The following is a 10,286-nucleotide window of genomic DNA, read 5'->3' as shown; positions in this document are numbered from 1 at the left end:
CAAGCGACTTTGCACATTTTACTGGAGCTAGGAATAAGTATATAAAGGGAAAGAGTAGTAGACCTTATGGATATAGGCTCAAATAACACGGGCGTATTCTTTACGCATCAAACACCCCATTCTAATCACGTTATCGGTATTCATCACCAAGTTAAGACATATCTTCGTTGAAGTAAAAAATAATAATACTGAGCCAAAAATGATGACGCAAGTCGTTTGCTTGTCTCCAGCAGCTGTGATTGGTCGTTACCTTGACAACCTTTAGCGTGCTTGCTATTTCAAAAGTTGAAAATGATCGATGACGAAAGGGAAAGGTAAGAAGACAGCGCTGCATTCATAAAACACTTTATTCTTGGGACAACAAAGGATTCTTAACACTTTAAAGTTTAAAATTGTACATGCCCCTCTCATCCCTCCCCTCCGCATTCTAAAAAGGGCAAAAAAATATGACTCTCTTGTGAGTTTGAATTTTGTTTAGTTTTGGTTTAATTAGTTGTTATTTTCTTTTTAATCAACTATATCTTGATATCCTCAGTCACAAGGCTGTGAATGAATTTTCTACGTGATAGAAACAAAGAATTCTCATGTTCATATAAAACAAGTGGTATTTACACGCTACACGCACTGAGACTTGATCAATGCATATTGAGACAATAAATATTATAATTTTGAATACAACGAAAGAAGGCGGCGCTCAAATTTTTGTTCGAGATTTCTGCAAGCCAAAAGAAAGACACACAACAGAATGCAGCTTCAAGGTCTTATCTACACACTTCTTGTGTTTTTCAACGCTCTTGTCTTAAACCTAACAGCTCCTGTGTATCTGGAAGGTAACTATGTTTCTTTTATTCACCATTTGTGGCGACGCAAGGCTTTTAATATTAACAAAATAGACTTTCAACAGAAGGTTAAGCAGGTTTTATATGAATCTCATTTGAGCTTATTAAACGCATACATACAAAGGCAATAAAATATAATTCTACAGTCCAGTACAGTTTATCACTAAACGCATAATTATGCGAGCTTTAAAAGCAGTTCAGCTCTCTTGCGGTACATTATTAAGGGTTCGCGTGACTACTTGCGTGACTATGAACTAGTGATTATATAATAAGACCTTTGATATTTGGATTAATCAAATGATTAAATGGATGGTTGAAAGAAGAAATTTATAAAAAATAACTGATTAAATGGATGGAAAAATGAAAATATATTATTTTTATTCTTAATTACTACTTATAGGAGAGAAAGTTAACCTTGCTGAAGATGTCATTCCTGTAAAATTAAGTGCTGCTGACGTGATCACTGCTATCAATGAAGGTATCAATGTAGAAGATTTTATACCCATGAATTCTTTTAAACAGTACTTGAAAATCGAACTTCAGGGTGTCCATCCACATCTATGTTTAAGCGGGAAAGAAGCCATGCAGGGGCTGACGTGAACATTGTACACAAACGACAACAGCATGTCTCTGCACTGAGATATAAACACGTAGCTAGAAGCTGTAGAGCACGAGACAAGCAAGCTTAGGAACACGAACATGTTTATATTACAGTACAGAGAGTGACATAAGAAGACTGTTTTCATTGCTTCTATAATTTGTTTTTTAAAGAACGATTTTGCGCGAGCGTGCCTAGCCTCTGTCCTCTGATATAAACACGGTAGACAGCCAAACAGCGAGAGCGTTACACCTCAAATATTTTATCCAACCAATCAGCACGCGCGTTATACATCAAATATATTATAATTTATTATATAAACCTTGTTCACAGAGAAAGACCAAAATTTCTTTGAGGGAGATATCGTGCTGTCGCAGTACACAAGACAAGTGATCGAGGATAATGGCGGAAGCAGTCGCGTTATAAGAAGTGTACAGCGATCCCGCAAGACACTGTGGCAGACGAAAGTTGTGCCATATGAGTTCGACATTACAGGTTAGTATGAATTCAAATCATGGTGGTGGAAGGTTGTAGATGGTGGTGGTTGTTGCCAAGTGGGGTGAAAAAGAGATGAGGGACAGATTGATAACGAGAAGACTGGGGATGAGGAAAAGACTGGGAATGAGAAGGTGACTGGGAACGAGGAGGGAAGAGGGAGGAACGTTATCCATACTGAAATTCAGTTTTCTATCTTCTGTATCATTTTTGAGAAGAAAAGTTGAATGTTTCAATAAGTCCATTTTATACTTAATTTGCAAGAACGAAGCGAATTTCTTCTATGCATATATGTTAAATTGCTTTTAGTTAACGATCTCCAAAAAGAAAGAGTCCGGGACGCAATCGATGCCATTAAAGGTATCTCTTGTATTCAATGGAAAGTAAAAACTAATGAGAGCAACTGGGTGAGGTTTGTAAATAAATCAGGGTGAGTTTTTTTTAAACTTCGTCTTTAAGTACCGACGCCAAAAAAATTAAATTTGCTTGTTCACTGACTGTTTTGTCGCATCCGTTGTTTTCAGATGCTGGTCAGCGATAGGAAAAGAGTTTTGGCGGGAAGGAGCTCAGGAGATATCTCTAGGGGATGGCTGTAAAGACAAAGGAGTTATAATCCATGAGATTCTTCACAGCCTGGGGTTTTGGCACGAACAGTCCAGACCTGATAGGAATCAGTATGTGGAGATTATGTGGGAGAATATTGAACCAGGTGATAAAGAACATTTTGAAGCTTTGAATTCGTAAAAAATGGGAAATGGAATTTCTATCCTGCTTCCATTTTTTTCTTATTTTCTACTTCTTGCTAAGGCTGTTTTTCCTTTCCTATACCCTAAGTTATCATTCTGCAATGGAGTCAACCAAAGGGTGTTCCGACCACTGGTTAAAAAATGTTTTTTGGACCCCTTCCATTGCTTTTGGATCCCTTCCATTGCTTTTGGATCCCTTCCATTGCATATACGTATATTTCTCTTTCTCAATTTGACTTCCCAACTGTCTATCGCCTAAATCTTTCCAGCCCCATGCCATATGCTATCAGATGTACTTGTTTGATTCTGTTTGTTCAAGGAAAAGAGGACAATTTCGAAAAGTACTCCCACGGTGAAATCGACAGTCTGGGGTCTACATATGACTACGATAGCATCATGCATTATGGGAAGTACGGATTCAGTGCCAATGGTCAACCGACCCTTCTTGCTCTTGGTGATCCAAGTAGAGAGCTGGGACAACGGGAAGGTCTCAGTACAGGGGACATCCTGAAGCTAAATACGCTATACGACTGCTCCGGTAATTGAGTGAAGATTGAGGTTTTGAAGATGCACTCGGCACTATCTTGGTGTAGAAACCACGAAATAGATTATCCATGTATGTGTGTTCTTACGCTAAGTTATTGCCCTGCGCACGCAATGCACTGCTTTTCTACGTTGGACCATGTTTCATAACATTAACATTCTTAGTTATTATTTTGACATATATATATATATATATCTTACCAATAATTTCAACAACAAAAAAAATTGGAATGCTGATGGGATTCGGAATGATAAGAAGTATGTTTATAAATGACAATTACTACTTATCTTTTAAAGGCCCAACAGGTGGCTGGAGCTCTTGGAGCTTGTTCACACCCTGCGATGAAGCATGCAATCAGTATCGACAGCGCTTCTGTACCTCAGTAGACAAAAGGTTGGCATGTCCAGAGGCAGATCAGTATGGCATCGAAACAGATAATAAAGTCTGCGCAAATGAGACTTGTCATGGTAAACAAAGACTGCATTGCCTTTATTAAAAGCCTTCTCAGGGTAAATGGGAAAAACGTCCTACCCATGCAAAATTGAAATCCTTTAATGTTGTGTTAACAATGCAATTATTGTTTATAGATTAGCAGCGTAAATCATTTTATCAGTAAATAATTCACTCATTACTAAAGCACATTCTAATGTGATAATGGTGTATTTAGGGTGATTTCATGATCCCTAGGAGGGTGGTTGTTACCTAGAAATCCAGTATAGCTTCATTTTTAGATTTGCATTATTCTTTATTCTTATCTTTAGAACTCCAAAAAATAAAGGAGGTTGACAGCCACCCAACCTCTGCATCCGCCTTTGAATCATTTTACTTCAAAATTACATGAAGAATAGTTTATAAACCTTTTGAACTGTGCATAATGCCTCTAGTTTTCCTTATTCCAAAACTTACATCAGTTTATGATTTTTGCTTGTAGCACCAATAGATGGTCACTGGGGTCGATGGTCAGCCTGGGGATCTTGTAGCGCATCTTGTGGGGAAGGCAATCGAACAAGAACTAGAGAGTGCAATGACCCTCCCAACTTGAACGGTGGACGTTACTGTCAAGGCTACGCCAATCAAACAGAACGTTGTCTTATTCAGTCTTGTGGAGTTGGTAAGATAACTGATTGATATCTTAATAATTATCCTACATTATTACTTTTGAAACTATGTCGTGCAATTGAATTCCTCGTGCAGCACGGTTACCATATGAAATTGACGACAACAATTGAACAGAACATTGTGCATGAGGTCTGTGTTCATTCGTATGCTGAGAGTAGGGCGCCTGTGTCATGGCAAGCTACCTTCAGCGTACAGAGATTCACTTGGTGTCATGTGTCCGATGTTTCCCTTACTAATCTCTGAATGGCTCTAAAATACGTGATACAGAATTTTCAAGGAAGTAGAAATTATGGATTCTTTAAAGTTAAACAACTTTCTAGTGTTCTGCGCCTTCGCTCCATTAATTCTCTCCTTCTCAAACACAAACACAAAAATCAAAACCATTGACCTGCCCGTTTGTTTGTGGCGTACGTTTCTTATATGAATTAAGCAATATTCATATAATGATTCATAAAATTATTTGCAAGTATTGTTAATACATGTAATAAGAGAGAAAACGTTTCAAATTTAGGATCCGACGATTGTAACTTTGATGAGGATGAATGGTGTCACTGGAAACATGACGTCACAGGTACCAGTCCGTTACCATGGTATCGAGGAACTCGGGGAACTCCAACTTCTCGTACAGGTCCTTCAACTGATCATACCACTGGAACAGGTCAGTAAAAGATTGATATTATTTCTTCACCAAGACGAAAGTCCACTGTGCGTGAGTTTAATTCTTTGAATTCTTTTATTGAAACTAAAGCTATGAAATAAAATAGGGCCCAACAAAGTTAAGTGCTTTGCCGAAGATGCGATTGAATTTTCTTCTTGGCTAGCAGTCAGCTGTTAACGTCTATTGATTGTGCCATCAGAATTAATTAAGGGAATGCCCCTTGGCGTATTTAGGTGGTAATACCCCACCAACCCTAGTGGAATATACTTCCATCATTTTCCTAAAACAAACTATGCATGCATATATACGTTGTCAATGGAAAAGAAAATATCAACAAGCCTAGGATCCCCTGATAATTCCATCATTTATACCAATTTTTAGGGGGTTTCCTTTATTCCGAGTCATCAAATCCAGTCCAAACTGGCCAATCAACGCGACTCATCAGTAAAGAAATTCTTCCCACATTGAATGCACGTTGCATGCACTTCTTCTATTCAATGTATGGAGAAGGTATGGGAACCCTAAACGTGTATCTAAAGAATCCAATAACCAAAGAACTGGTAAGGATATGGGACACGTCTGGTAACCAAGGTAACCATTGGCAACATGGAGACGTAACCATATCAACTACACATACATACCAAGTAGGTTATATAATATATTTCTCATTTTCAGTCGATTGTCAGTGGTATCTGCATCTGTTTGTCTGTTCATTCTTATTTTCTTGTGCTTTTTTATTATGTTTAACAAAAAAAGTTAACTTGTTAACTGGATTTTTTAAGCAAGTAACGGTGTCGTCTATATGCAAATTAAATTTAATTAAATGACGGAACCTTCAACCCCAGTAAAGGTCGATGAGTCTTATTTTTGTCTTATGTTCTTATCACACCAACAGATCATTTTTGAATCTATTTGTGGTAGTGATTACAGAAGTGACATAGGTCTTGATGATATCACCTTTACCAATGGGTCCTGCAATGATAAAAACACCTCGACGAGTGCACCTACTACATTACCAACAGCAGTAACCACCCCTTCGCCTGGTGGGTCTTGTCATTACTATGAGCATTTTAGATTTACTCACTGGAATCTATTATTAAATAATATTTATTTCAGTAATCTATTTCGTAAGGTACGTTACCTAGAGAATAGCGATTCTGTGACCTTGATCTAGATAGGGCTGTGTCGTGATTCAGCATTGTTCTGATTTTTTGCAGTAGTCTCAGATATTTGCCATTCCGGGGATAATGGAGAAAGTGGGTCTAGTTGGAATTACAGTGCATCGGGGGAACGTATTTCCAAGATGGCGTCTATTTCGTTTCCTAAGACAGCCCCACAATGCACTGCAATGCTAATTCGATCCAGTTTTTACCTCAACTTGGTAGTAGCTAATACTTAATAATAATACGTAATAATACCACTATATACTTAATATTTGTCATATATGTCATATATCTTTTCAGCTGATATTTGTGATTTTGGTGTAACATCTGGAACGACCTGCACATGGTACAACGACCCTCAGAACCCAAGAACAACGGACAACTTCTTCAGATACATGTGGTGGGTACACCGTGGTACAACTCCAAGCAGAGGGACTGGGCCATACTCAGATCACAGTAATCACGGTCAGTTTGTTTACAAGTGTTGGTAACTGGAGTCTTTTTTTCCATTGAGTTCGTAGCATCGTGTCATTAGTTTTTCCCTCTTTATTTTACCCCCTTGCTTGATAAATCTTATTCTCCTTTTATAAGTCTCTCCTATTATTATATCTCTAAAATAATCTATCATATTGAAAGAAGTGGTATGGGTCTTCAGCATATATCCCTTATCATATTATCAACCAAGACATGTACCGAATCCAGCAAAGATAAATTAACGCTGTGATAATTAAATATGGAACCAAGATTTTTTCACCGATTCCTCCTAGAGCGCTAGCAATGGGGGAAGAGCTTCGTAGGAACGGCGAAGAATCAATAGGATTACGTGTTACTAAACTAGTCCATCTCAAGCCCCCAAATCACTCCCACAGTGCTTTGCCAGTGCGTTTTGACTACAAAAATGTTTTAACTAATTTTAAAAACAATATTGATCAAAGTTACTTTATTTGTTTTAGGCTATTATATCTACCTAGAAGCATCCAGTCCCTACTGTAAAGGCATGAAAGCGCGGTTGATTAGCAAGTTGTACCAACCTTCAATGACCATGTGCATGAATTTCTGGTACTTCATGTATGGAAGATCTGTTGGAACATTAGCTGTCTTTATTGACAATATTTCTGGTCGAACCCAGGTGTGGTGGAAGAGAGGCAACCAAGCGGATCAATGGCTTCATGCAGTAATTCCTTTATCGAGTTCTACAGCATTCAAGGTATTTAGAATTTAAAAATTACCTTTGCCTCTCGGTCTTTGGAAGTTAGCTTGGGTGTACGATGTTTCTGTTGCAGGTTTTGGGTCATTTGAACATCTCCTATCTTGCTCGTAAAATTTATTATATATTCATGAGGGAAAAAACAGTCAACGCGCAGGTTTTTAGTCGATCATGTAATCACTATTATAACTACCAATATAGATCATTAACAGGAAACTAATAGCACGGGGAGGTCTGAAAAGTTAGCATGGAAAAGATGGGGTTGATGAATTATTAATTAGTAAATGAACTTTTGATACAGACAACAGCTCGTGCTAATTAGTATTCATTACTTTTGATACAGATCATAAACCTTTCGAGAAACGAATAGTTAAGAGTTAAAGAATAAACGAACTTCTGTCATTTGCACCAAACCTACGTACTATAATATTTATAAATGTTGACACTTTTACTTACCTCCTGTCAGCTTTGTCAAAATATTCATTGCTCCCACACCCTTTAAATCGCTTAAGTGCCGATTGATAACACATATTATCAAATACAGGCTTTTTGGCGGATATCGTTGTGCTTTTTGCTTTGCCACTTCACACATAAACGTACAAATCCAGAAATTCAGCGTGAAGGCGCACACATTTCTTCAAGTGTGTACTGTTAAATCATCAACCCGCTTGCTCATATCCATGTTATCGAAACCTGACTAGGATCAAGCTGTGTTCGTTTCCTTTTTCGCATTTCTTGCCAATCTCTAAGACAATTACTCCCCATTTGGTGTTGTACCTGTTTATTTCTCGGTACAACTTCTGAAAGTAGATATCGTCCTTGTTCCAAAGTCTTTGGATCGTGATATCAACAGCCGCCATCTTTGACGTGGCTGAACAGAGACTGTCTTTTGAGTTATTGCATATGAAAGTCAGGGAATTCCGTGGGGACATATTTGTTGTTTGTACTAAAATTGTTTCGTGAAAAAATCAGTTGAAAACAGTAAAAACATGAATTTATCCCAAGGATTCAGTTCCGCTCATATTTTACATATTGTCACTTTTCTCCTGTTGCTCCAAAAACCCTTTGGTAATAATATGCGGTACAGACACCTTGCAATTAATCCTTACCTGGAAACAAAACATAAATGGAAAACATAACATAAAAAATAAATAAATAAATAAATAAATAAATAAATAAATAAGAATAAATTTAAAAAATGTAATAATTAAAATTAAAATTAAAATTAAAAAATATATATATATTTTCAATCTCAAGATAAAGTGTAGCCGAGGGAATCGAATTCTTTTTGTTTCCCCATATTCAAGATTAGGAAAATATTACTTCTTGGTTTTCAAGTTTCACCTGTTTTTCTTGCAGATAATAATCGAGGGAACACGTGGTTCTGATTACCTTGGTGATATAGCCCTTGATGACATCAAAGTTAGTCACACCTCTTGCTAATAAATTTAAAGGCCTTTACCTTATGTAATTTATATTTTCAATGCAGTTCATATTTCCATTCGTTTCTGTTAACTGAAGAATTTTATGATTATTGTTTTTATTAAAATACATGAATGTAAGCCAAAAATAAGAGCAAATTAAAGTTATTTCGATATTGTTATTATTACAAGATTTTTAAGCTAAGTCACAATTAAAGTCTATATCGTTTTGTTAGCCAGCTTAATTGCTTTTATTTCCCCTCACTGTCAGATTAACGACACGACAGATTTTACGTATACTGTTGATAGCGGTTTCAGTCATGCACGTCAGTCCGCAACTTGACTTTAAAAGATGAATCTCATATCATGTTTGACTACAAGTTCAGCTGTAAAAACAACCACAATATTGACAGTTTGTTTACAACGAATGCTCGATATTATGCATGCAGCCCTAAAAAAATACGAAAAAACGGTGGTCGGAACTATACACATGCATCTATGTACTGTATACGAAGTCGCATGCATGCAGGAGGCCTTTTTGAGATTAAGTTAACGTCGGGTATATTAATTTCAATTGGCAAAGAAACCCTGGTATTTGTGGTGGTGGTCAGTTCAGTTTTATCAAAGCTAAACCAAAATGCACCTTACTTGTAGCCTCATTTGTCTATTATATTGAATACGATAATGATACCTCCAGTTTCCAATAAACTTTTAGCGCCGGCCTAACCTTCTACAATTGACATTGGTGATAGAAATTAGCATGTTATCTGTGAGTTTGAATCGTGTTGATTTTCCTTGATGAATCAATAATACATTCTGTCAGCGCTGTTTATTTTTTGGCCTGAACTAAGTGTCAACAATGTACTTTTCTTGCCCACACGTCCTTAGTCGGGATTTACATCTTGTTGACACTTTGGTACTTTAGCACTAGCGCGTACTAGCCTTGAGCTGAGATAAGATTTTTTGAGAAGAAATTGTCTAACTTACCCGGTTTTACCTCAAGAGAACGGAAATATTCGATTGCACGTTAAGTCATCGCGGCCATGTTGGTGGTATTTAACAAAATATTTCTCATTAACATTCATAGTCAATACCACCAAGATGGCCGCCATATCTTTGTCATTTGAATCTCGTGGGAATGCTTTCAAATCATCGATTGATATTCAGTTAGTTTTGTAAGGTCATGGCTCATGGTTGGTTCGCATCTCAAAAATCCTAATCTTCCAATTTTCGTGTTGATTGCTCAGGCATGGAATGTTCTGGATCACAATGCATGGTCGGTTGGTTTTGGGGCGAAATAATTTGACCACCTAACGAAGCAAGCATGTCAAGTGCAATTGCTAGCACAATCAAAAAAATACAATTTTTGGTTCCTATAATTTTGCTATCATGGGCCACAGTCAACCTACATTTAGCCAACCTGTGAAAGAAGAAAAATGGGATTAATGAAAAGCTCCAAAAGAAAATGTATTATTACAAGAAATGTATTAAAGCTC

The 10,286-nt window shown here is 37.1% G+C and overlaps 1 protein-coding gene across 1 annotated transcript; it reads left to right on the top strand.

Moving 5' to 3' along the window:
• Nucleotides 1–1,971: 1,971 nt before the first annotated feature.
• LOC148909696 (MAM and LDL-receptor class A domain-containing protein 1-like) lies at nucleotides 1,972–8,990 on the top strand. Its single transcript, XM_089033452.1, has 11 exons — nucleotides 1,972–2,066; nucleotides 2,457–2,641; nucleotides 2,998–3,216; nucleotides 3,519–3,689; nucleotides 4,154–4,333; nucleotides 4,853–4,999; nucleotides 5,381–5,643; nucleotides 5,895–6,042; nucleotides 6,463–6,627; nucleotides 7,116–7,369; nucleotides 8,729–8,990. Exons 1-11 carry the CDS (start codon nucleotides 1,972–1,974, stop codon nucleotides 8,810–8,812), a joined length of 1,911 nt encoding a protein of 636 aa, XP_088889578.1. The 3' UTR covers nucleotides 8,813–8,990.
• The last annotated feature ends 1,296 nt before the right edge of the window (nucleotides 8,991–10,286 follow it).

This window comes from Actinia tenebrosa, unplaced genomic scaffold, assembly GCF_029948245.1.
Source record: "Actinia tenebrosa isolate PJP-AT-01 unplaced genomic scaffold, QUT_ActTen_1.0 PGA_scaffold1__47_contigs__length_23844297, whole genome shotgun sequence".
In the NCBI taxonomy this organism is placed as follows: Eukaryota; Metazoa; Cnidaria; class Anthozoa; order Actiniaria; family Actiniidae; genus Actinia; species Actinia tenebrosa.
The sequence above is the reverse complement of the archived record's forward strand: the minus strand, read 5'-3'. Positions and strand labels throughout refer to the sequence as shown.